The 27,999-nt window shown below is 40.9% G+C and overlaps 1 protein-coding gene and 2 long non-coding RNA genes across 4 annotated transcripts in view; 1 reads left to right on the plus strand and 2 right to left on the minus strand.

The window, feature by feature from the left end:
• RMND5A (required for meiotic nuclear division 5 homolog A) overlaps nucleotides 1-1,585 on the minus strand; it is a 48,529-nt gene extending 46,944 nt beyond the window's left edge. The window contains exon 1 of the mRNA XM_032469695.1: nucleotides 829-1,585. Coding sequence (XP_032325586.1) covers nucleotides 829-970 — 142 coding nt within the window. The 5' untranslated portion in view covers nucleotides 971-1,585. The remainder of the gene's footprint in view (nucleotides 1-828) is intronic.
• A 118-nt stretch (nucleotides 1,586-1,703) lies between these two features.
• On the plus strand, nucleotides 1,704-27,926 carry LOC116660377. 2 transcript variants are annotated; one of them, XR_004315853.1, is made up of 5 exons: nucleotides 1,704-2,531; nucleotides 3,123-3,151; nucleotides 22,240-22,781; nucleotides 23,372-23,549; nucleotides 23,650-27,926. It is a non-coding gene; the product is annotated as an uncharacterized LOC116660377 (long non-coding RNA). The 2 variants fall into 2 exon arrangements; XR_004315852.1 differs by lacking the exon at nucleotides 22,240-22,781 and having other exon boundaries at nucleotides 1,706-2,531; nucleotides 23,372-27,926.
• On the minus strand, nucleotides 11,146-23,487 carry LOC106729441. Its single transcript, XR_001365852.2, has 3 exons — nucleotides 23,359-23,487; nucleotides 21,584-21,780; nucleotides 11,146-12,343 (listed from the first exon to the last, which is right to left on the minus strand). It is a non-coding gene; the product is annotated as an uncharacterized LOC106729441 (long non-coding RNA).
• Nucleotides 27,927-27,999: the final 73 nt, after the last annotated feature.

A 27,999-nucleotide genomic window follows, 5' to 3' on the forward strand; every position in this document is an offset into this window, starting at 1 on the left:
CAACCAGCTTCCACAAATTAACTGTGGCAAAGTATCTGCCCCCAGGGCCAAGGGCAATAATAATACAGGAGAAACACCTTCTATAGGAAAACATGTTTTCTGAAAGGAAAACGAGTAAAAACTTGACCAGGAAACGTAACTAACTAACAACTTGTGCCACAGTGTGTTTCTGGAGAGCCGCTTTCGTCTCATCACAGGCTACACTAGGAGAGCTGAACAATTTGATTCAGCTAGTTTCCTAGGAATTATGTCAGTGCCGCTGCGGAATTGAAGAAAAGCTGCTTCCACACTGAGTCAAATTATGGAGTTGCAGGAGCGGCTGTTTTGTTAACCCGCAGCTAAGAATAACACTCGACTTGCCAAAAAAAAAAAAAAGAAGAAGAAGAAGAAGAAAGAAGAAGACGAGCAAAGTCCCCGGGCTAAGTGTTTGGGGCTGGGGAGGAGAAGGGGGCTTCCTGCACTGATCCTCTTATCACTCAGGCCCTTGGGCCCAAGGCAATTGATGGGGGCGCCCGCCCCGGGAGGGCGGCAGTTTGCAGGTGCGATGGACCGGCCCCCACCCCCGATTAACCCAGGCTGGAGCTCGGGCTCCGGTAATGGGTTTCTCGGTTTCCGGGTGGGTTTGCGTTCACTCTTAGTTAAGGAGGCCGGGGCAGGTTCGAGACAAACCCGGGGAGAGGGCGAGGAAAAGTCACAGGGGCCCGGGGGTCTCCGCGCCGCGGGGGAAGTGGAGCCGGGACCCCCGGAGGGCACCCCTCCCAGCCCGCCGGGGCCTGCGGGGCGCGGGCGGATGGGCCCGGCCCCGCGCGCCCACCCGGGCCGCCCTACCGTGGCTCTGCAGGATCTCGTGCTTGAGGCCGCCCGTGTAGTCGATGAGCTCCTCCAGGCCGCGCTCGCACAGCTGCCCGTAGCCCGAGAACTTGTGCAGCACCTTCTCCAGCTCGCGCTCCACCGTCACGCACTGATCCATCCCGGAGGCGGCGGCGCTCGGCTCCCCGGCGCCCGGGTGTCCGCAGCCGTTCAGCCCGGGCCCGGCCGAGGCCGCGTCCTGCTCCTCGTCCCCCAGGCGGGCGGCGCGGGCGGCTGAGGCGGCGGACGCGCTAGCCCCGGCGCCGGGGGAGCCCCGCGCAGCCCGCGCCCGCCTGCCCCATGGCGCCCCGGATCCCGGCGCGTCGCCGCCGCTCCCGTTCGCTTGTTCGCCCCCCCCCGGCCCCGCGCCCCCACTCTCCGTTCCCCGCTCGCCGCGTTCGGCTGCCTGCCGCGGCGCCACCGATTGTTTTTGTTTTCACGGGAGCCGACCGATGACCTGGTTCTCCCGGGCGGCACCAAGCGCCGCCGACCCGAAGGGGGGGCAGCCACCCCAGCGAGGGAAGGAGGCGGCGCGGGCCGTACCAAGCGCGCCCTCGAAAGGGGGGCAGCCTGGCGAGCGCGGGTGGAGGAACGCGATCAGCGTCTGCTCCCGTCGCCGCTCTAAAGGTGTGGGCCGTACCACGCGGAAGGTGTGCTCGGGAGAAGGCGAGGGTGGAGCAAAGACCCAATTGGTCCGAGGAGCTAAATAAGGAACTTTGGAGACAGCCCCAGCGCGCCGAGAGCGCTACAACTGCGCGCGCCGTAAACAAGAGGGTGGAAACCGTCCCTAACCACTCCGCCCAGAAATGGGGAAAACGAACCAATGGGCGCCGGGAATACGTAAGGAACCAACGCCCTCCAATCCCTGGCCGAGGCGTAAACCTTCAGCCAATCCGGGACTAGGGGCCAAACCAATAGTCTCGCTGTTGGAGGGGGTGACTTGGAAAGCCGCCCGGGAAGCTAGTCGTTTCTGGAAAGCCGGGAGGGAAAATGAGGCAGAAATAAGAAGGCCTATTTCCCATAGGACTTCACTCTCGCCCTGAGTTATTTCATCTCCCCATCACTCCTCGGGGTACGGCCATTCCGAAGTTTTGGAAGACGGACTCGCCGCCCCGGAGAGAAAATCCAGCCAGGCGGGGCGGGGGTCGCTAACGAGAATGAGAGGCGGGGGTGGTGCTGGGGCGGGAGAGGGGGCTGCTCGCTGGGCGCGCGAGGCCCGCAGTGCTGCCTGCTCGACTTTTGCGACACCAGGAGGTCACACGCCTCACTGCCCAGCCCCACCCCCGTGGGCCTCGGCCCTTTGGCCCCTGGGCCTGGAGCCTCTCCTGACGGTTTGCCTCACTCCGTGTCACGTGCGGGCAGCTTCGCAGAATGGAAACTCGCGTCGGAGAGCCGGACAGCCAGGCCTCTGAGCCTTATTCCACTGAATCCGATGGGGTTACCTCCCACTTTGCGTAGATCCTTCCCCTGACTTGCCATGGCGCCTCCAACCTTGGCCTGTGACTACTTGCTCACTAAGCTACAGCTGCACGGACTTTAGCGTTCCTCCAAGCAGCCAGGCTGGCTCTGGCCTGAGGGCCTCTGCGCTTACCCTTTCCTTGGCCTGGAAAACTCTTGCAGCTTCTCATCCTAAATTCTCAGCTGGTTTGTCCCTCAGAGGGTCCTCTCCTGACCACACTGAAGTACGTACCTTCCCGCACTCCCTTCTCCATTGCTAGATTGTATTTATTATAATACCCGTTATGTCACCAATTTTATTATTTTAGCACCACTTATTAAAATCTGAAATGATCTGATTCAGTTATTCGTTTACTTTTCTGTCCGCACATCTCTAAACCTCTTCAGTAAAATTCCACAAAGTCGGCCCCCTTGTGTGTCTTTGTGCCGAAAACTGCTTGGCAATATAGTACGGATTTTTTTTTTTTTTTGTAATTATGGTAAAGTCTTTCTAAGCCTCCATTTCCCATTTTATAATTTAAAAATAACTAGAATTCATAATATTTCACGGCATTATTAGGAAAATTAAATGAAATAATTTATGTAAGCACCCAGAAGCACATGATAACCACGTGATAAATGGTGGTGGTTACTGTTGTTGTCAGTTCCCAGGAGTAAATCCGAGATGGCAACTCAAAGTCATGGAATCGTGTTGGTCTAGCACCCAATCCTTTATTTCTTGGTGATTCTCAAGGGCGGCCCCCACTGTTGCTGTTTAGTATCTCCTTTCTCTTCCCCACGTAACCCGTTTTCCTTTCTCCTCTCTTCCTTGGCAGATGGCCCTGATTCCTGCTTCGCTGAGAAGGTAAAAAAAACATCCAACTCCGGCACCCTCTGCCACTCTTTTCAAAGTATGTGCCTCTGTACCATCCATTTTGTGAACTGTTGTCAAGTACCCAAAGGAAGAGTCCCTTCTCCCTTCCTCAGCTGCCAGCTAACCTGGGGATATGGGAGGAACCAGTTAATCCTTCTCAAGCTGTTTCCCTTTCCTCTGAGTCCTTTCATGGCCAAACTGCCCAAACAAATCTTCTACATTTGTTCCTCCTGTTTCTCCAGGGATGTCCTTGATAAACTCCATCACCCTTTTCTCGGTCTTTTTTTCTTTGACCTTACTACAGCACATAGATGTTTTGACTCAGCGTCACCTTTAACATCCTTCCTTGACCTCCAGAACATCGCCATGCTGTGGTTCAGTCACCCCTTCTTCCTTGCTGGCTATTCTTCCTGATTTAGCCACCTATGTGGATGGGCATTCACCCCAGGTTCTATCCTTAACCTTCTCTCCTCTTTACCTGCTGTCCTGGGAGGACACATTACAATTGCCCCTCTCCAGCCCTGATCTGTTTTATAAGCTAGTTTCACATTCCCTCCCAACTAGCAAGGCATCGTCATCCAGAGGAGATATTACCTCCATTCAACATGTCAGAAGCAGAATTCATATTTCCTTTCCAAAACCGAACTGTCCTCCTGTTGATTCCTCAGTATTTGTCAGCATTACCTTAATTCTCCCATGTTCCTCTGCCACTCCTCCATCCTCATCTTTAACTTACCTGTAGGATTCTTGAAAACCTTTTCTCCATCAGATTTCTAAACTCCACTGACCTGTTTCCATTGCCAACTACATCCTTTTCAAAATCCCTTTGCTAAGGCAACTGCCTTCATTTCCCCCCAGAATTATTGGTGCTTTCCGGGAGTTTGTCCTCATCAGTATCTCTAGTGATACAGATTGTGTTGCTTCCCTTTCCATTCACCCTTTACATGTTGTCAGACATAAAGTTCTATTGAGTCTAATTTCCTAATGTCCTAAATAAGGCTTTTTAGCTTCTACATCCCTCACGTTCGTTAGTACTTTTGATATGTTTCCAGGGTTATAATTGCTTCTCTTACCTGCCTTTATCTCTTACCTCTGCAGTGCCACCAAGTGAATCTTCATTCTCTCAAAATGTCGTTATAATAATTAAATCAAACAATCCATGTAAGGCACTCGATACAATGCCCAGCACATGGTAAGAACTGTCATTATCCACCGGTCAGAAATAATCAAGACTCCCTATTACCTACAGTTTCAAATCCTAATTCTCAGCTACACAGTCTGCCCAGTGTAGCAACCCATCACAATACCCTAGCCGATCACCGGGCACTTTCACACTTTCAAAGTGAACTGAACACAGCTTACTCGTGCTTTTTCTTATCCTAGAATGGTTTTCTGTGTTCTCAGCTACTCAGATCCTCTCCTTTCTTCAAGTAACAGGACGAGTCCTATTACTATTGATACCTTTAACTATTGTTACGTTCTAGATCTCAGCCTACCACTTTTCAGTATGGTAGTGACCAGCCATATGTAGCTATTAAAATTAAAATTTGAATTTAAAAACTTTGAAATTCACTTTCTCAATTGTACTAAGCACATTTCAGCTAGTCAGTAGCTGCACGTGGCTAGCAGCTACTGTGTTCATCAAACATTTTCATTTTTGTAGGAAGTTCAATTGAATGTTACTGATCTAGGGGAAGAAAGATCAAAGGGGACTGAAAAGGTGTTGGAAGAAATCATGACTGAAAACTTCACAAACTTAAAGAAGGAATCAGATATCCAAGTACAGGAAGCTCAGAGAGTCCCAAACAGGAAGAACCCAAACAGACCCACACCAAGACATATCATAATCAAGATTGCCAGAGTCAAGGTAAAGGAATGTTACTGATCTAGACCTTGACCTTATACTAAAGTTACCAGCCACTCCTTTAACTGCTGTAGGACTTCTCTGTGTAAGTCATTGAATGCTTAAGTGCATTCTGCCTCCGTGTTTTTTAGTTAACTTTTCCCATATGTACCTTGTTTGCTCACCTAGATTGTTAGCTCCTACATCAGAGGTGACTTTTCTGTCCTTTCCCATAATTTAATCAGCATAGAATAAGTGCTTTAGGTATTGTTAAAGGAAAGAGAATAAAACAAGCAGAGAAGAGGCCTCAAATTTAACCGAGGAGAGAGAAATAGTTCTTGTAAGGGCCGAGATCTTTGTGCTCCCTCCTTTATGTTGGCCCTTCCTACCCAGTGCACAATTGCTTTAAGCCTAAACCTTGGTTTCTCAGAGGAGGGTCTCTGGAAGCAACAGAGGGAAATGCCATTTTCAGAACAACTGCAAATTATTTTTCTATGGTTGTATTTTTACCACACAACAAAAAAGAATTCACTCACATGCAAACACCAACCAACAAAAACTCCACTCCAGTATCAGATGGACTCCTGCCCCCATATTCTGTTCAATCAGAAGAACTTTTCATTTGCAATCATTCTGGACTTTGCTCTGGTCCTCCCCTCCACTCCAAATTCCATCCTCTGTAGCATTTTTTTAAAACATTTTTTATTGAGTTGTAATCATTTTACAATGTTGTGTCAAATTCCAGTGTAGAGCACAGTTTTTCAGTTATACATGAACATATATATATATTCATTGTCACATTTTTTTTCTCTGTGAGCTACCATAAGATCTTGTCTGTATTTCCCTGTGCTGTAAAGTATAATCTTGTTTATCTATTCTACATTTTGAAATCCCTTCCCACCCCTGACCCCATCCTCTGTAGCATTTAAGAAAACAACCAAAGAAAGAGAAGGAAAAAAAAAAGACCCTTTTGTCTTATGACCAAAATATCTATTCATTGTCAGAAAATTAGAGAATTCAAATAGATAAACAGAAATAATCATCCCATGAAACCCCAAGACCCAGAAAAAAAAATATCAGTTTTAACAGTCGAGGTGAATTTGCAGTTTTTCCTGTGTATACACACAGACCTATATGTGCAGTTTTATAAAGAATGGCTCTCACTACACACAACTATTTTGTAAGCTGCTTCTGTTGTCTACTTAAAAACATTTCTCTAACAACAACAGAGATTTTAGAACTGCTTGTGACATATTTTTGAAATGTTTAATAGCTGTTATATATAATTGTAGCTTAGCACTCAGCCTTATTCAGTATATCTCGTATGTATTCTTTTCATTTTAACTTACTCTTAGAAGCTTGAAACTAGACTGAGGAAAAATAGGAAAAGTCAAAATTTCATCTTTCAGATATGAGAATCTATTTTTAAAAAACTACTGTAAAGATACACTTTTATGCAAAACACACTTTCAGATACGGGTAAGAAAGACTATGTTTATAATTAAAATTGTAAAAAAAAAAAAAAAAAAAGACCTTCTGAAAGAGACTGACCACTCTAGCTGATGGCCAATAGAAAAGTAAGGGTAAACTGACAAAATGTGTTATTATGAAATAGTGAATTATGAAAAATAATACTCCTTTTCATCCTTTCTTTAAAAATCAATTTTCATTGTTTTCAAGCCAAAAAAAAACTCCATGAGTCATTTCTGGAAATTGCTATTAATACTAATTTAACAAATGGGTGAAAGCTTAACTACTAGCAAAAAATGATGATCTGAATGTTTTTCACTTCTTTTACATCTCCTGGGTGGTTTGGGGCGTATTGCCACTGACATGCCGGCTTGCTGGCTGGATGATACGCGCCTGCCTTTGGGACCCACTGCTGGGAGTGGACAGGCAGTGTTGATAGTAATGCCCTTCCGTCTGCATCCCCACCACCACCTCTCAGCACCACTCATGTTGGTAGATGCCTCTCTCACCAGCAAAACCCTTCCCAGTGTAGCCTTTCCCCCTTCTAGAGCCCAGGGCACTTCTGATTGGTTGCCTACTGGTTTAGGCACCACCCCCTCCTTAAAGAGCTCTGTGAGGTTGATATGCAGGCATTGCCCTTGGATATGACACCCAGCCTGTAAGTGGGTATTTACACCTTTTGGACCTGTTCCATCACGTTTTGTTGGTTTGAATCTTTTCTTTCTGGAATCTGGGGTGTCTTCCTATCCTTTGCTTCCTGCTCACTCTTTTGTGTGGTTTACCAGATGTAGCAGGAAGGGTGCTAGCACTGTAACCCTGAAATAATTCATTCAACCCCTCCCAGCCTCAGTTTCCTTATCTGTAAAATGAGAAGCTTGAAATAGATGAACTTCAACCTTCGAGTTCCTTCCAGTTCTAAAATTACAGAGATGCCAGGGTTTATTAAGCAACATGCAAGGTACTACACAACCTGACAGGAATGGAGAGATGCACCCTCTGTGCTTTTGAAAGTTTTGAGTCTGAATCATTACCTCCTCATTATGGAATGTAGTGGGGTTTTTTACCCCCTTTGGCTTTGTTTATTTATCCTAATACTAATAATAGCTGCCATTTATTGAGTGCTTAACAATTTGCCAGGCACTTTGCTTTAAATGTATGATTAGCCAAAGCAATCTTTTGAAGTAAATATTTTTATCCCCATTTTATGGATGAAGAAACTGAGGCACAGAGATTAAGTGATTTTTCCAAAATCACACCACTAACACACAGTGGAGCTGGAATCTGAGTTTGATTCTGACTCCAAAACCCGTAAGCCACTGTACCTCAAAAAAGCAAAATTACGCTCCAGGATTACTTGTTAAGCATGGGATTTCTAATAAAACAAAACACCGTTTACCCTAGATAGTGTGGTTAGGTAATAGGAGCCCAGGGCTAAAATTTATAAAAATTGTAACACTTCTGTTTACCAGCTTTTCAACCTTAGGCAAGAACCTTAACCAAACAGCCTTTATTTATTTTTTTAAGTAATATCTACTCCACCTACTTTGCAACATTGTTTAGTTATGTATATTTATTTATAAAGTAATATAAATATACCTTATATAGTAAATGTATACATTAGTAAATGTATAAGAGTATATATATATATATAGACAGAGAGAGAGATAAAGGGAGAGAAAGCACTCTGTAAACCCTGAAGCCCTGTAGAAATTTAGAGTGCTATCATTTCCTCTTACTATAGATGCACTTGAATCATATCTGCTTGTGTACTTACTATACATCTATTCAGGGCAGAGTATAGATTGCAAATTGCTGAAGTACAAGATTCATGACTTTTGACAACCTGGGGGAGACTCCAGGTAGTAAACTAAGCAAGTGCTTAAAAATGATCTTTTGAGGAGACTTCCAGTTCCACTAACACGCAGTAATCCCATTCCTCTCGGTTGTTCCTAAAAAGCCCTGGAAATAACACAAGAAAACAAACGTAGGACTATTTTGAAAGGTTGAAGTTGGGCGACATCTTGGGACTTGAGAAATGACATACTGGTAAATTCACGGGTTTCCTCTCATATCTCAAATAGGGCACTGCAAAAAACCTCCAACCCAGCACCACCACCAATAAAAGCTCCAGGAAAAACCTGGTTTTCCTAACCAAAGGATGGAAAAAAGGTGGGCTAACAATGAAAACATTATTGGCAATTTCCGTCCTACTCCAGCCAAAACCAGAAAAACTACACCCTCTCCCCACCGCATGGTTTCAGCAGAGCTGAGCAGGGACTTAATCTTCCACCCAACCCCCCTTAATCCATGGACATGGGAAGCAGCCCTCCAGTTCCTCTGCAGGATGGTTTTGGCAGGGCTGAGTGGGGAGCTGACTTTCCATCTCCTGCCTGGCAAAAGCAGGTGGCGCTTCAGTTCCCCCAGCGGGTGGTATTGGAAGATTGAGCAAGGAGCTGAGTTTATATCCCCGTTCAGAGACAAGACAGTGGGAGTCATTGCCCCGCTTTCCCTGGGAACATGAGGGATCTTTGTGATGGAACTCTTCCGTATCTTGATTCTGGTGGCCACACAATTCTACCTGTGTGATAAAATTGCATAGAAGTGGGCTTGAACATACGCATGTACACAGACACACACAGACACACACAGACACACACACACACACAGACACACACACACACACACACACACACACACACACACACTCGAGTGCTGTAAGCCTGGCGAGAGCTAAATAAATTTGATGCATTGTACCAATGTTAGTATCCTGGTTGTGAAATTTCCCTGTGTAGGATCTCTCTGCATTATTTCTTAAGAACTGCATGTGAATCTACAATTATCTCAAAGAAAATATTTTTAACTGGCCTTTTGAGGATGATTATGAAAATGAAGGGGAAAGGCAACCACTCTTTATGTCTCTAATTATTATATCTACAGCTTCTTCTCTTTGTTTTTAGGTTTACCAGGTTACTTTTTCTAGTGATATAACTATGAGGTATGTTTAATCCCCCCTTTTCTGTCTTCTTCATTTTTCCTATCAAATGATCAATAGATTGTATGGGCCTGATGCAAGGTTATTTGAAGCCACATTTAAAATACAAAACTATGATCGTTTTGTATTTTACAAACTTAAGACAGATTTTCCTTATTGTCCCAAGGGCAGGGAAGGGACTATGCTGTTGGACACTCTCCCGTGGAAAGCACATGGGAAGTGTGCAAGCAGCGAGCTTCTGTTGCTGCAAGAGGCAAATGCCTCCATTATTAATCCTCTAAATCACCTTGTGTGTTGAAACGAGTGAGGTGATTTTTTTTTTTTTTCTGCTCAGCTCATTCTGAGCTCCTGCCTTTTTGCCCCTGGTCAAGAATCAGGCATTACTCTTTCAAAAACGAATAACAACCTACTAGAATTCCAGAAGAGGGTAATGTTTACTAGTAGAAAAAAAGATCAGAATATAAGGAAGACTGACGCGAACTGATCACGAACATTTGAAAAGAGTATTAACACATGTCCTCAGCACGTATGATGTCGTCTTGTGCCCACCACACCTCAGCTAAGAAACAAGTTCAGCTGAGCAAATCTGAAGGTCTGGTTGGCTGTATTCAGCATCCCATGAGCAGCATCCCATCTGGCAAACAGAAAGGCACTCCCAGGGGTTGCACAAAAAAGAAGTTTATAGGCAGAAAGATGGATTAGCAAAAGAAGAGAAAGGGTTGTTTTAGACCAGGCCACCTTCTTCTGCAAGGAAGAGAACAACAGGGGCTTTTGTCATGCATTCTTCCCCTGGTGGGTGGGAGAGGGGGCCCATGTGACAGATTGCCTCGCTAGTGCAGATCAGAAAATCCCAGACTGGCCAACTAAGATGACATTCCTGGGGAAGGTTGAAACTAGAATTAGATCAGGTATTAAATCTAGATTTGGTGTCATGGGCTTTAGCAAAAGTGATGCCATTTTGGGCTGATGATTTTCTCTTTAACAACTTTATAAATTGACCCCATGATATACCTTCTGTATATTGTGAAATGTCACAGTGTATTTGCTTTCTGTATATCATGATGTGTCACAATGTATTTGCCTCACTGTGTCATGAACATGATTAATCTTATTTTTTTAAAGAATTTTCAGTGATAGACCCTATATAATATTTTGTATTGAGATGGGAAGGCATAATGCAATTTTTTGATGCCACGCGAGGGTTCACTAGCACAGTGTTTCTCAATCTTTTACCTCTGGAGGAACTCTTGAAATAATTCTCAGGTCTCAGAGAACCTCTGTATAATTTTTTTTTGCCCTTACAACTGATAGTACATTAGCATCAGTAAATTGTAATTATAACAATCCAGTAATAATTTCCAGTGCTCTTCTGAGTAGAGAATAACTTTTTTTGAGGATCTATTTATTTTAGCTAACTGATTTGCCTACCGTTTTATGTAGTTCTTCCAACAAGAGGTTAATTCATAGTACCTACTTGATTTTTTTGTCTTAACCAAGTGATCTGAAATTCTTATCACAGATTCCCATTAAATAATATTCTAATGAGGGTGATATATAGTATATAATGTATGCAAGACTATTTATTTTCCTTATTTAAAATTAAAATTAGAATTTCTTTTAACAGTCTGTTTTTGAAAGTGAATCAGATGGTTAAGATTAGCTTACCTTTCTTGACATTTGTCTCCTTATTGCCCTGTTATAAATATTTAAAACTCATAAGGCTAATATAATACCTTTTTGTTAAATAACTGGCTTAAGACAAAATGAAATGTAACTTTTTAAAGGTAGGGGAGTAGATTTAATTTACATAGAAGTCATAAATTGGTTTTCATTAATGTTATTTAGAATGTGAAATTTATTGACAATATTGAAAAGAAAAGTTACTAAAACTGTAAACCAAGCAATATGAATAAAAATACAGCCTAAGACAGTTTTATTCAAGACAGGGTAAGAGCATTTCCTTGCTGAGTGACATGATCAGATTCCCGAATGGGCCTAGCAATTGCAAAATTCTTATAGACTTCTTACTTCCTTTATCTCTTTTATCAGATATATCAACGCTTTCAAACTATTCTTTTTGAAACCAAAGCTAAAAAATGAAATTTACCTCTTAATTGCAACCTATGATTTTTTTTTTCCATTTTTTGCTGGTCCAACACAGAGATTTCATTTTCAACTGAAATGAGACTATTTCTGTTGCTTGTTAAATAATAAAGGAGCTTATTTACACATTTAAGAGAAGTTAAACACTTCAGCAAAATATTCATCATTTTCCCATAAATAGCAGCACGATCCCACTTTTTCACAGGAATCCAGAACTCGTGCAGAGGCAGATCAGTTAATCTCATCTTGAGTGAGTGTCCAATCAGACTGCAGCTCACAAAGGTCCTGTTCTTCTCTCAGAGTCACAGGTCTCAGGCTGAGCAGAAGATTCAGTGAGTGTCAGTTGCCCAAGTTACCCCCTGTGTTTACAGGGAGGGAGCATACCATCCGTGTGGTTCTGTGGTTCTCCCACGTCTCATCATGAGACTTGCAGAGGCTCTTCCTCACCTTCAAACGCAAACAGTGGAAACATGTCAGTATTTCCTTTTGCAACATGATTTGTCAGAAGATTCCATTTCTTTTTGAGTTCAAGAAACTTGCCACTTGAAGTCAAAATGTTTTCTTTGGGATTCTGATTCATCTTTTAGCCCAAGCTCCTGCTAAGCCACTGGATTTCTGTTTGTAGCAGATTTATGTGTTCTTTATCCAGGTGGTCATACAGTTTAAAAAATATTCTCGAGTGAGTTGGTCTCTTTTTAACGACGTGGGTCGTTTTTGTCACATCATCTAGACTTTTAAAACTTCTTCTTTAGCAGGCTTTGACACCAGCACCTCTCTATGAAACAAAACAAAACAGTGTGTTGCAAAGAAAGTCAGAATTCTCTTTGTTCATTAAAATCTGTTGACTAATCAACCTGGACAGAAAAGTGATTGTTCAGTTTATCACACAAAACTGTTGGCATAATGTTATGTGTCACTAATATGTTGACTGTACTGCTAGAGAGAGAAACTTTTTCATTTTCTCATACTACATCTTATCCTAGTGTCTTATTCACTATGACTTTACACACTCGCATTATTAGGTTCTCATCAGCTGGGTGGTTCTTCCTTTTCTGGACGATAAGTAAATGCTACGAAATAACTTGCTTCTTGAGCCTTTTCATTAATTGTGGCTCTTTTTAAAAAACAATTTTACTCTGTTTTGAGATTCCAATAGCCACTTAAAATAATCAGCCTCCTTACTTGTCAAATGACTGGGATTTGTACTTAAGTGTCTTTGGAATTTGTGGGGAGCAATTGCTTAATTTGTAAGCTGTTTAATACCGATAGTACAGACAGTTGGCTTATCAGAATCCATTGTCCCCAAGTACAATGAGATGCTTCAAAAGATTGAAACTCTTTTCATGTATAACTGAAAAATTGTGCTGTACACTGGAATTTTTCTTTTACATTTTTTATTGATTTATAATCATTTCACTGGAATTTGATACAACATTGTAAAATGACTATAACTCAATAAAAAAATGTAAAAAAAAAGAAAAAAAGATTGAAACGCTTCGTCATTAATACGATTGGAAAGGTCCACAGGCCCAGGCCTAGAATCTTTCTGTTTCACATCTTGTCTTTAAAAGTCATTATGTTGGACAAACACACATGTTTAAAAACACAAACATGAATAAAATATGAAACAGTAGATATAATTGAGAAAATTACCCCCCAATGTGAAATGTTTATTATATAATTCAGTTCTAATACAACCCATGCTTTCAGTGATTGTAGTTCATGGATAAGTAAAGCGAATGACAGCAGTGTTATAAGAAATGGGATGGCGGCATTGGTGATGCTCTGTTACAAAGTACTTGCACCACCTGAGAAACATCATAGTGTTGTTTGAAAGTGGATTTGAATTAGTTGTAAGTGTAGATTGCAAACCTTAGGGAAACCACTAAAAAAATCTTTTTATTTTTATTTATTTATTTTTGGTGGGGAGGGGGTAATTTGGCTTGCTTGCTTGTTTGTTTGTTTGTTTGTTTTAATGGAGGTACTGGGGAAGGAACCCAGGACCTTGTGCATGCTAAGCATGTGCTCTACCACTGAGCTATACCCTCCCCCCATAAAATCTTTTTAAAGAAGCATAATTGATATGCCAAGAGAGTAGACAAAATGGAATCATATAAAATGCTCAGTTAAAACTAGAGAAGGCAGAAAAAGAATGGAAGACCAAAAAGAAACAAAAATAAGGGCAACAAATAGAAAACCCTTATTAATATGGTAGATTTTAATCCAAATATATCAATAACTACTTTAAATGTGAATGATCTAAATACAACAATTAAGACAGAGATTGTCAGAATGGATAAAAAAACAAATTCAATTATATGCTGTTTAAAAGAAACCTACTTAACATATAAAGACACAGATTAAAAATAAGATATGGAAAACAATACACCATGCTAGTGCTAGTCAAAAGAAAGCTAATGTGCTACATAAATTTCACACAAAGCAGACTTCAGTGCAGGGAAAATTATCAGGGATAAAGAGGTCAGTTCTCCAAGAAAACATAGCAATCCTTAATGTGTATGCAGCTAACAATAGAGCATAAAAATAAATGAGACAGAAACTGGTAAAAGTGCAAGGAGAAATAGATGAATTCACTATTATACTTGGAAACGTCAGCACTACTCTATTAGCAATGGGCAGGTCCAGCATTCAGAAAATCAGCAGTTACATAGTTGAACTGAGCAGGACATCAAGCAACTGGATCTAACTGACATTTATAGAATATTTCATCCAGCAGTAGAATGCACATTCTCCTCAAGCTCACGTGGAGCATTCACCAAGAAAGACCACATACTTGTTCATAAAATATACCTTAACAAATGTAAAAGAATAGAAATCATACAGAGTGTGCTCTCATGTGACAGTGGAAGTAAACTAGAAATCAAAAACAGAAAGACAGCTGGAAAATCCCAAAATCTTTGGCAATTAAATAACATGCTTCTAAATAACAAATGAGTCCAAGAAGAAGTCTCTAGAGAAACTGAAAATTATTTTTAGGTCAATGACAATGTGAATACAGCTTAGTCAAAATTTGTGGAATACAGTGAAAACAGTGCTTAGAGAGAGTTTAACACCATGAAAGGCATACATTGGAAAAGAAGAAAGGTCTAAAATTAATAATCTAATTACCTCAGGAAACCAGAAAATAAGCAAAATTAGTAATAAAATAGTAATAAAATTAGTAAAAAAACAAAGAAATAAAAATACATGACATTATACATTTATTAAAACCCATAGAATCATGCAACACAAAGAATAAACCCTAATGTAAACTATGGCCTTATTTAATAATAATGTATAAATATTCTTATATCAATTGTTAACAAATGTATCACACTAATGCAAAATTTTACCAACATGGGAAGCCAGGGAGGAGGGCAGTTAGAAAAGGAGATATACAGGAGCTCTCTGTACTTTTTCCTCAATGTTTCTCTAAACCTAAACCTGTTCTAAGAATAAAGTCTATCAATTAAATATATATATATACACACACCATGCAAATATTAATCATAAAGCTGGAATGACAATGTTAATATCAGACAAAATAGACATCAAGACAGAGTATGAATAGAAATAAAAAGGGACGTTTTAAAGATAAAAGGGTCAATTCATCAATAATACATAGCCATTATAATGCATATGCACCTAATAACAAAGCTTCAAAATACAGTAAGCAAAAAATGCAAAACTAAATGGAGACATAGACAAATCTACAATTGTGTTTTGAAGAGTTTAGTATCTTTCAGTAATTGATGGAACAAGCAGGCAAAAAGTCAGTAAAGGCACAAAAACTTCCAGCAATACTTTTAAGCAACTTGAACTAATTGACATTAATGAAACATTACTTAATAAAACAGAATGCACATTCTTTTAATGTGGAAATCATCATCATTAAAATCTTGCATGTGTTCATTTTTTATAATAATGAAACACTTGAAACAAAACTGGAGAATTGATAAATGGTAGCATTTTATACACAGAAAAATCACACAACAGCTAATCAGAGCTAATTTCGTTCATATAGGTCACTGTGGATAAATCTCAAAAAATCTAAAAATGAGTAAAAGAAGCAAGCTGCAGAATGATAAGTACAGTAAGATACCAATTTTAAAAGATACAAAACAATGCTGTGTTTTAGTTATGGATCCTATGAAAATACTTTAGCTGCTTGAGAATGACATATTGGCACTTCAGGACAGTGGCTACCTCAAAGGAGAAGGGGAGAGAAATGAGATCAGGCAATCAAATATATTAGTAATATTATATGTTTTAAGGAAAAATGAACTAATAAAAAATGACTTTTGCCATTACTTAAGATATTGAAAAACTGGAAACAATCTCAGTAAAGAACCCCAAGAGAATCCAACACTTCACCTACACCCATGTTGCTGAAAGCTTCTGGGGCAAACCACATGACCAAGCAAGGCGATGTGCTCTCAAATTGATGATTGACCCCTTGCAGGGAGAGGGTCTTAGTGCCCTCCATCAGTCTCACAGGATGAGATGGCTCTCTTTCTATTTAACCCCTCTATTTCAACACATAATCTTCATCTCCTATTCCCAACTCCAGGATCATATTCCATCAATTATTGGCTTCCTTTCATGCTCAATCTCTTGCTCTTGGTAACCTATAAACACGCTCAGATCTCTGTCAGTTTAAAAACAAACAAAAAGCTGATCGTGGCCTTGATAATGTCATCTTTCTTTTTACCTGCAACTAAATTTTTCAAAAGGGAAGTCTGATTACCTCCATCCGTTTTCCCAACTTGCTGCAAACTCCTATCACTCCTTTGAAACCGCTATGGCAAGCTCACCAACGATCTAGTTTCCAAATCTGGAGGTTACTCTGCAGTCCTTATCGACCTTATCTACTCTCTTTTTGAAATTTTCAACCCCCAGACTTCTAAGACCCACATCTTTCCCTTTATCTTGGGCTTCCCTTCTCACTGCCCACCCCTCCATCTCAGTGACTATTCTAACTAACCTTAGCTACCTCCCAGGTTCTTCTGCCTGTGGGCTGGGGATCTCCCAAATTTCTGCCTCTAGCAGGACCACTTCCAGAACTCTAGATCTTCATATCCAATTGACAAATACTCCGCTCCACCGGGACATACCACAAGTATCTTAAATTCAACAAATCCAAAATAAACTCATGTTTTCTGTGGTACCATCTCCTCCCGCTCCCCATCTGCATTCCTTCTCTTCCTCAATGCAGGATGTTCTATATACTAGCAACAAACAACTGGAAATTGAAGGCACCTGAACCTACAAAGCCACCTGGGGTAGGAGGGTGGACAGCAAGCGCCGAAGTAGCGTGGATGCTTTTACTGTGAGGAAGGATTTTTTTCCCACACACCCTTCGTGGTTAGCCTGCTCCCATTTGATCCTTTTCATACACAGGAGGTTTCTAGGTAAGCCCAGGGTCCCATGTTGCCTTCCACTTCCATTATTCATGAATTATTATCACACGGTCTCCAGTAAAGTACTCTGCTTGCTTCACCATCCCCTTGATGATTGTCTCCTGTCTTCTGTTTCGTTTTAAATAGTTTTAATTTTTTTTGCAGCAGCAGCATTGGCTTTGAACTCAGATGTTGATTTGAATCCCAGCTCCACAGCTTACTAGCTCTGTGACTCTGGCAAGTTACTTCCTGATCATAAAATAAAAGCAGATCTTGTTTTAAAATCTGAAAACAGCTCCAAGATTTGTTGGCTGTCAAAGTTATTATCAAAGCACAGATTATGCTTGGTTCATAGCATTTGGCTCTGTTAAACACCAGGAAATTTCTGGAGCAAATAATGCAGAACCATTACTCTCTTACATTTATTCAACAAGTGTGTGAACCAGGCATCAATCTAGGAGTTGGAGATACAGCAGTGAACAAGGCAAGCATCAGCCCTACCCTTAAGGAATCTACATTCTAATTGTGGGATGTCAGACAATATACAAGTAAATGAATTCATTCAAAATGGTGAGAAGTGCTAGGGAAGAAAGAAAACAGGACACTATCTTAAAAGGTGACTTTGGGAAGAGACAGGGCAGGAAGAAGGTTACTTTAGCTAGGGTCATTAGGAAAGGCTTCTCTCAGGAGGGTGACACTTGAGCTAAGCCATGAAGAATGAGACTGAGCCAACCATATGTATTAGTTACCTATTGCTGCATAATAAATTACCTCATAACTTAGTAGCTTAAAATGACAAACATTTATTACCTCATGGTTTCTGTTGGTCAGTGATGCAGGTGTGGCTTGGCTCAGTGTCTTTAGCTCAGGGTCTCCCCCAAGGTTAAAATCCAAGTTATTAGCTGGGTCTGCAGTCAATATCATAAAGATGTCAACTGTCCTCAGATGAATCTATAGATTCAGTGCAATTCAAGTCAAACCCCCACTGGGTTTTTTATAGAAATTTGACAAGCTGATTCTAAATTTTTTATGGAAATGGTGCTTGCTTCGGCAGCACATGTGCTAAAATTTTTACGGAAATGTGAAGAATCTAGACTAGCCAAACTGCTCTGAAAAAGATGTAGAAATTTCAAGTTATAACACTACTTGATTTCAAAAATTATTATAAAAACTACACTAATGAAGATGGTATGGTATTCACATAAGGATAGAAAAATAAATCAGTGGAACAAAGTAGGAAGTCCATAAATAAACTTGTACCTATATCTGGACAAATGGTGTTTGACAAAGGCACAATGCAGTGGAGAAAGGATAGTCCTTTCAACAAATCGTGCTGTAAGAATTGTATATACATATGCAAGAAAAGAACTTAGACCTATATCTCACACCTCATACAAAATTTAACTCAAAATGGGTCATTGACCTGAATGTAAAAGCATGGATCTATATAAAACTTTTGGAAGAAAACAGAAGTAAATCTTTTTGACCTTGGGTTAGGCAAGGATTTCTTAGCTACAACATCAAAAGCACAATTCATAAAAGAACAAGTTGACTAATTGGACTTGGTTAAAATTTTAAATTTCTACTCCTTAAAAGATACTCATGATAATGGAAAGACAAGACATAGACTGTGAAAAAAATATCTGCAAAACATATCTGGTTAAAGACTTGTACCTAGAATATATATTCTCAAAACTCAAAAATAAGATAACAAAACAAAACAAAACAAAACTGAGCAAAAGATTTGGACAGACAACTTAAGCTATAGGGATGGCAAATAAGCATAAGAAAAAATGCTAAACTTTGTTAATCATTAGGAAAATACAAATTAAAACCACGAGATAATAGCACTTCGCTAACAGAATGGCCAAAATTACAAAGACTTGTCATACCAAGTGTTGATGATGATGTGGAGAAACTAAAACTCTTGTGAAATTATCATAATAATGTCAGTATTGCAGCCACTTCAGAAAACAATTTGGCAGTTTCTTAAGAAGTTGAAAATACAGTGACCTTGTGATCCACCCCACTCAAGAAAAATCAATTTGTAACCATGTAAAAATGTGTACACAAATGTTTACAGAAACTATTTGTAATAGCCAAAAACAGGAAACAGCTCAACTGTCCATCAACAAGTAAACAGATAAACAGACAATAGCATATCCAAAAAATGGAATACTACTCAGCAATAAAAAAAGAATGGACCAATGCTACATATACCAACATGGATGAATCTTAAAATTACCATGCAAAATGAAATTAAGTCAGCCAATAAAGGAGTACATACTATATGATTTAAACTGTAGAAAATTCAAAACTAAACTATAGTGACAGAAAGAAGATTCATGCTTGGAGACAGGGAATGAGGAGGTGTGGGAGGGAGGGATTACAAAAGCACAAGTGAAAACTTTTGGAGGTGATAGATATTTCCACTATAGATTATAGTGATGATTTCATAGGTGTATACACATATAAAAATGATATACTTTAAACATATGCAGGTTATTATAAACCTTATATGTGTACTTTAGTAAAATTTATATACATATAAGTTTTATCTGTATAATTGAAAATATAATAAACCACATATAAAACTTTTTTTTAATTTGGCCCCAGAACTGAAACTGTCACTTCCTGTCATGTTTCATTGGCCATTGAAAGCCCTATGTCCTCACCTAACTCCAGGGGGGCAGGAAAGTGCATTCTTACCACATGCCTGGAAGGAGAGAGTTGAGTATTTGTGTGTAATCCTAACGAGTACCACCCTCAGCAGTAAGCATACTGGATGTTTATAAGTGGAACACTGGTCCCATTTGTTCCGTAACAGAATTCACATTCATTTGTCGAACCACTGAACAACAGCAGACTTAGCAGCTCTTACTCAAAAGTCCTGCAAACATTCAGCTGTTCTGCTTACAACAGTGAGGAACACACATTCAGTCAAATTAGCCATGCAACCCCGACCCTTCCCTACTAATTTTGAAATTAGTGCTTCCTAGAATCTAGAAAAATTAATAGAACTATGAACACCCATTTGGTCTAGCTTCTGGCTCCTAACAAGTTAAGTTTAATGTAAATCGTAGAAGAAAGACAGAGGGTCAGAGATTCCATAATGACAAATTCCTTTTCCTGCACTTACTCTCTTCATCATGAAGAAATTGTTTCTCATACCCAACTAAAATAAGTTTTTTTTTTTAATTTAAACTGATTTCCTTTTGTTCTGTCCTTATCAGTCACTTTGATGAACTGGTCAAAAATATTAAAGCAAAAGTGCTATATCACAGAAAAAGGTTGGCATCCTTAACTACAAAAAACACTTGCACGTCACTATGTAAAAAAAGACAAACATTTTACTTGTTTAGCAACATGGCAGATTGTGTTAATACGGCCCCTACCTCACGCCTGGCAGGCCTATCAAAGAACAGGTAGGAATGCTCTGTCGACTGTATATACATCTTAATTAAAAATGGCCTAAAGACACAGGCAATTCACAAAATAAAAATATATATGAACAATAAACACACAAGGTGTAGTTTATTATTCAAAGAAGTAATTTAAATCAAAATAGCAATGAGATGCCATTTCAGCTGTAAAATTGGCGAATATTTTTAAAAATGAAGATGCCCATCACGATCGAGGGTATCCAAACCTGTATTTACAGTAGGATAATCAATTGGCACAAACTTGTGTGAGGATAGTGGGATTGTGCATGTTGCAGATTTTCTTCTTTTTGATAATGCCTAATTTCTATGTTTTCTACAATAAACATGTACTACTTTTATAACAAAATATTTATTTTTAATTGAAAGCAATATTGCTATTTTAAAGTTCTCTCTCATCCTTTTCTTAATTGTAGTTGATTTACTGTGTTAGTTTCTGGTATGCAGCATACTTGTTCAGTTATACATATATATTCTTTTTCATTATAGGTTATTACAAGGTATTGAATATAGTTCCCTGTGCTGTACAGTAGGACCTTGTTGTTCATCTATTTTATGTATAGTAGTTTGTATCTGCAAATCCCAAGCTCCTGATTTATCCCTCTTCCCCTTCTCCTTTGGCAACCACAAGTTTTTTGTTTTCTATGTCTGTGAGTCTGTTTCTGTTTTGTGGATAGGTTCATTTGCATTATTTTTTAGATTCCACATATAGGTGATATATATATATGTTTATTTGTCTTTCTCTGTCTGACTTACTTCACTTAATATAATGAATTGTAGGTCCATCCATGTTGCTGCCAATGGCATTATTTCATGCCCGAGTGGTATTCCATTGCATGCATATACCACATCTTCTTTATCCAGTCATCTGTCAAGGGACATTTAGGTTGTTCCCATATCTGGCTATTGTAAACAGTGCCACTGTGAACACTGGGGTGCATGTATCTTTTTGAATTAGAGCTTCCTCTGGATATATGCCCAGGAGTGGGATTGCTGGATCATATGGTAAGTCTATTTTTAGTTTTTTTAAGGGCTCTCCATACTGTTTTCCGTAGTGGCTGCACCAAATTACATCCCCACCAACAGTGTAGGCAGGCTCCCTTTTCTTCACAGCCTCTGCAGCATTTATCGTTCGTGGACTTTTGAACGATGGCCATTCTGACTGGTGTGACTTACCTCACTGTCGTTCCGATTTGCGCTTGTCTGATGATTAGCGGTGTTGAGCATCTTTTCGTGGGCCTGCTGGCCATCTGTGTGTCTTCACGGGAGCAACTTCTATTTAGGCCTTCTGCCCATTTTTGTCTTATCCTCCTCTTCTCCAAGCTCACCAGCTCCAACTTCTTTCACCTTTCCTTACAAGGCCTATTTTCATTCTGAAATCAAATTCATTAAGGTTTTTCAGGACTTTATTCATTTTTTCTATGTCTCCTTAATTCAATTGCACTTACTTTCCGAATTATCCTACCAACACAGATTTGAACTTTTTAAATGCTTTTTTGCTTTCTTCTTTAAATAATCACATTATATTTGCATTGCATTTCGCCTAAAGCATTCATTAGCCAGCTTGACATTTAAAAAATGTTCCTACTAACTGTGTTCTTTTGTCCAAAAATAATTAGACTTATTAAGTACCTTCTGTGTGCTCTGGTACTGTCCCTACATGTCACAGCAGAGATGTATGGGCATCAGTGTATATGGGTAGATACACATATACAGGTGTGTCCATTTGTATAAAACATGTGCCAGTCACTGGGCTTAGAGCCTTATCAGCTTTACCTCATTGAGTCCTCACAACAATCTTATGAGATCATTGTTTTATTTCTGTTTTTCAGATAAGCTTAGAGAGGGGCTGGAACATGCCAGAGAACAGCTGGTGAGAGTAGGAACTCAGCCTTGCAAGTGCACCTGGGAAGGGAAGCCAGTTTACGCAAGGAAATAAAACCATGGGCAGCAGCCTATGAGAAATGCCACGAATGTGATTAAAAAATAAAGAATTTTCTGGACTTTCACTGATTTCAATCATTCTATCCCACCCAACTGGCTTCTTGGGTGTGTGAACAGAGCGATGGCTCAGAAGCCCAGGTTCGGAGGGACCCTGCAGGCGCTTGGAGTTTAATGCTCCGCAGTTGACGATGTGAGATTCTGCATAACAAGTGAAGTCTGATCAACACTGGAGCAGGTGCCAAGGCCTTGGAGCCTTCAGCTCATGCACGGTCTGCCTGCTGTCAACCCCCCACCTCCTGGCAGCCGGCCCTCCGTCCCTGGCACCCAGGGCCCCTGCCCAGCCTCACCCTCTCCACGACTGCCCTTCCCACTGAGGGGCATTTCCATCTTCTGCTGTCGCCCTCTGCCCACAGTGGGGCCCTCGGCACAGGTCCGCAGTGTGTTGGGGTCAGGCACACACATCCCAGGTCCCACGTGGCAAGGCATGAGTGGCAGCAGCTGTCTCTGCTGGGGTTGGCAACGTGACAGATGTTTGGGGGGCGACTTGCTGGGGACAGGCCTCTTGCCCACCCCCAATCTAGGTATGAGCATGTCCTGGTGCTGAGGTTGGAGTCCTTTTCAGGCCCCACCATCTGTTGCAGGGTCTACAGCTGGAGGGAGGGGGTCCAGGTGCCTGTGAGGACCTGCACGTGTCCTATGAGTGTCCCCTGTCCAAGGGAGAATTACATTAAATTGCAAATTTAAAAATACCACTTAACACGTCCAGAGACTGCGGGGTGGGGGGAGAAAGGAAAAGCTTTATGTAGTACCTCTCATGGCACTTTTTTCCTGCTTTTTGAACAAGGGGCTTGCATTTTCATTTTGTCCTGGGCGGGAAGACCCGGTAGCAATGTCCTACTGCCCCGTGGTCACACCATATGTCCTTGTAGCTTCAGGCAGTCAGAGGAGGAACAGTTTACTCTAGGAGGAAGGGTGACTTATTATTTGCTTACTCCACCCTTATTTACCTTTGTCTTCAAGGTGTTTGTACAGAGTCCTGCGGCTTGCTGTTCCTGCTATGGGAAGCTGGAAGACGAGAGCTCGGGGCTGGCCGGCTGACCAGAGGAGAAGGGCTGTGTATTAAATGGATGACAGCATGCAAAGCTGAGCCACCCCAGGGTGTGTTTGTCTCAGCTTTGCTGGAAGCCACATTCTGCAGGTATGCCTCTGGTGAACAGAGGTTCCTCCTTTTGAAGATTCCAGCTTGAGTGCCAAACGAGTCTCTGAATACTGCTTCGGGTCTTTGCTTATTCCTGCAGAGACTGGCCTAGTGCGCTGGAAAACACAATTTGGTACCAACGCTGTGGTGACACTCAGTCAACAGGGTCATCTCCACAGAGACAGGACTGGACGGGCAGTTCTCACAACCACAGTGGGGGATGTGCCTGGAGAAGGCACTCCGGCAAGTTTGATTTCCTCACAGAAAAAAAATGTAGTCAGGTAGCTCTGTGCCTGGGGCTTAAGTCTCCTCTTTTAATGACCATAAATGCCATATTCAAGTCAGCTATAAAGTATATCATTGTACACTGTCCAGTAATAAACTTTTGAAATGTAAATCAATTAGTCAGGTAATAAAGAAATAGATCCTATAAATTTTTAGTTAACTCTGTTAAATTGTTTAGGAGATTGCTCAGGAAGGGGGCATGTGCAAGGGTGGGAAGTGTGAGGGTAGAGGGTCTGGAAAGGGCAGACGATCTATGGGCAGAAAGGGGAGGAGCCGGGGGACAGTAAGTTTCAGGGGGTGCCTGGCATTACCTCACAACCGAGTGTCTCTGACAAAGAGCCCCCAGGAGAAATTGCTGAAGGGTAAGCTGCTCTACCTGTATCATTTTTTTTATTATTAGTTACTAAGGATGAGCATTTATGTCCCTGAAATAAGAAATATCAAATATGTTTACACGCCAGACACAGACGTGGAATTGCTCCCTTACCTGCCTCAGATCCATGCTTCACTGGGTGAATCAACCAGACATACAATGACAAACCAACCCAATCCATCTACTCAGTCTACCCAGGACTTAGATTTCTCCCCCTACCCTTGTTTTTTCCCACCATTTCTAGCCATTTTTACTTTTTTTTTTTTAACCAAATTGTGTTCTTGATAAAGGAGTCAGAGAGGAAAGTGAAGAAAATGGGGTTATCTAATTTGCCTTTATCTGCCTCTCTCTTTGCCCCACCAGCAAGTAAAGTAACACATATTAGCATTCCTTTTCCTCTGCTTCTCGTCTACCAGTCTGAGGTTCCTGTGAGCCCCACCTTTGCGCCTCTGACTGTGTGGAATTCATTGTGTCTTGGATGCAGAGAGCTCTATGGTCAAAAAATAGAGGCAGAAGATAGGGGTCCCAGGGCAAAAGTCTCAAGGCTGTTCTCTGGGCCACCTGTCTCCCTGGCCACCCAGTCTGGAGAGGGCTCAAGGCTGTTTATGAGGGCCAGGTCTGGAAGGGGTGCACATTACTTCCGCTCGACTCCCACTGGCCATAATTCAGTCACTTACCCAACTTAACTACAAGCTGGTATGTCTACACTCCTGGAAATAGTGTGATGGATCTGTGACACTGCCTCTGCCTGGGTGCCAGAGAACCCAGGAAAAGAACAGAAATTGGAAGCACAACACTTTGGAAGCCCAGGGTGGTGGGTGTGGCTCAAAATTGGAGGAGTTGCTTAAAGTTTCATAAGATACAGTTGGACCTCGTGCAGCCAGGCACTTTCCCCTCTCCCAGCCTAGAGGAAAATGGGAGGTTTACCTTTGGAAGTGAACAGAGAGGTTCTGGACTTGGAAATACGGGCATAGCTATGTGAGGGAGGTGAGGAACCCTATGGAAAACTGTGATATTAAGTTCAAGCCTAATGGCTGGGACCTGATACTGCCCAGCCTCCTTCTCTCAGTCAGTCCCAGGACGCTGACAGTGACACTTGAACTTTCCAGGCAGGATTCCTCTCTGAAGAAAGCAAACAACCTAAGAGAAAAGACTTATAGATTCTTCTAGTGAAATAGCTGGGCTCTGACCATCATGCACCCTAAGTGAGTCCCACTCACTCACAGAGAACTTCCAATGGGCTTTCTAGTGCCTCGCTTTTATGAACTTATGAACAAGGAGAGAGCCAAATATTACCAGGTAGATAAAGTGAGCTCCTAACGTGAACAATGAAGTCCGAAACAAACAAATAGAAAATGAACCCAGATCTAAAGAGCAGAAGAAACAGGGGGAAAGCCACTATTAAGTAATATCTTCAGAGAGGTGTGAGACTATATTGCAAAGCACGGGGTGCTAGAGAAAAGGCACATCCCCGTGACAAGAAAAAGCTTTTGAAAATTAAAAATATGACAAACAAAGTTAAGAATCCACTAGAATAGGTGAAAGATAAATCTGAAGAAATCGCCAGAAAAGTAGAACAAAGGGCAAAGAGAGGAAAATTGGAGTGAATAAAATTACAGGATTAATTTAGGAGTTTCATTATCTCACTAATTGGAGTTCCAGAAAAATGAGAAAATGGATAGAAGAAGTTATTAAAGAATTTCCCAGAACCAAGGTCATGAGTTGCCATATTGAAAGGGCCCACTGGGCACTCAACACAATGAAGGAGAGGAGACTTGCACTAATGCACATGACCATAAAACCTCAGAACACCAAGGATGAAAAGAAGGGCCAGAGAAATTATAGAGAGAACAGTCAAGTCAAAAGAGAAGCCGGAAGACAGTGGATCAAGGTCTTCAAAATTCTGAGGGGAAATGATTTCTAATTTAGAAGTCTATACTTGGCCAGACTATTATTCAAATAGGAAGAGTAACCGCAGCTACCTCTTAAATGGTTTAAGAAAAAAATGCATATTCAAATTAGAGAAAAGACATGAGAAATCAAGTAGAGCAGAAGTGTTAACCATTGGTGAATTGGTGAAGGGTACTAAGGAGGTGTTAGCAATACTCTTCCAAGTCTTTAAGTTTGGAAGAAAAAAAAAAAGAACGAGAGTAGAATAAAGGAATTTTTAGATGTGTAAATTCTCCAAAGTTTATCTCCATGTCTACTGTCTTACTAAATCACTGTAGTATGAGGTGTGTTCCATGCAAACAAAGAAGTGGACAAAGTGTAACCATGGGATCAAAAAAACAGAACCCAGCGCAGAAGAGAAGTGAAGGGTAGTCCTGAAATGACAGCTGCCTAGTCGGTCTAGAGAGTAAACAGTCTAACCTGGAGCAGGAGGACCAAGGACAGGTTTATTTCCAACAAAATGTGGAATTGATAGATTAGCCACTTGACTAGTTTGATAGTTCAGACAGAGAGTCCGGGAATGAATAAGTGGACAGGGCCCTAGAAAATAGAACAAACCCAAATTTGAGTTAATTATTAACTCCAGGAAAAATGAACAATTGCCCAAGAAAGGAAATATAAATGATGTGATTCAGTCCATGAACAAGATTTATATGGACATATTAATATAAAAATGAATATATAATATAATCCCATTGGGAATGAAGGGAGGGAAATGGTGTGTGAATGGAGGATATAAAAGTGATCATTCCTCATCTTCTGCGGTAAGAAATCAATAGATAATGTATAAAGTGGAAACATCAAGAAGAGCAGTAGAAACCTGTTATTTGGAAATAAACATGAGAAAAAATGCTTACTGGGGCTGAAGGCAGTTACCTCTGAGGGTATCGAAGGTAGTGGGGAATCAAGTGGATATGAATAAGCCTGCTTTTTTATGAGTAGGGTTTGTCTGGGACAGTCCCCACTTTATCCCTGATAGTCGGGTATCATTTTGTTACCACTGCCCCTTTCACTCTCAAAATTGTCCCAATTTTGAAGTCTTGAAGTATTATTTGATATGGGTAATATAATACTAGAAAAAAAAATAAAATAAAAAGAGAGGGCTCTTTGGACCCTAAATTAAATAACCTCGTTTCATCCAGCTCAACCAAAAACATTGATTTTTCTTTTCCTCTAAAATTAATTCTTTATTTTAAACTGAATACAAGCAGTATGTCTGTTTCGCGATCACAGCAGGGGACATTCCTGGATAAGGCACTCCCACAAGTCTGATTTTCTCACAGGAAAAAAAAAAATGTGGTTAGATAGCTGCTATATTCATTACCTCATTTAATCCTTACAACGGCTTCATGGGGGTAAACATCCAACCCCATTTTATAGGTGATCAAAATGAGGTTCAGGGAGGTTTTGTGACTTCTTAACAAGGTGACGCAGCTGGTAAGATACTAGTCTACACTGGACCAGGCACTCTAATTATGGTTCCCTTGCCTTTCCTCCGTATCAAATGATAAGGCATCTCAGCCATCCCACAAATGAACAGAATCTGAGATGTGAACTTGAGAGCCCAGGTTAACAGCCTTGTAGTTAGAAAAACAGATTATGAAAAACAATAAATAATTTAAACATCCTTTTGTCTTCCTCGTCTTTGAACAGAAATTCTAATTAATCTGCCCAGTTAGGCATAGTGGAAACTGAAGTCATCCTCCTGAGAGGACAGCCTGCACCTCCCTCGGAGTCCCGGAGGATGAAGCCCTGTTGTTAAAGCTCCAGACCAGGGAAGCCGTCCTAGTGGTTGTTTTATTTTTTAAAACACATCTTTAAACAACAAAAGCAATATATGAT

This window comes from Camelus ferus, chromosome 28 (genome assembly GCF_009834535.1).
Source record: "Camelus ferus isolate YT-003-E chromosome 28, BCGSAC_Cfer_1.0, whole genome shotgun sequence".
NCBI classification, from domain to species: Eukaryota; Metazoa; Chordata; class Mammalia; order Artiodactyla; family Camelidae; genus Camelus; species Camelus ferus.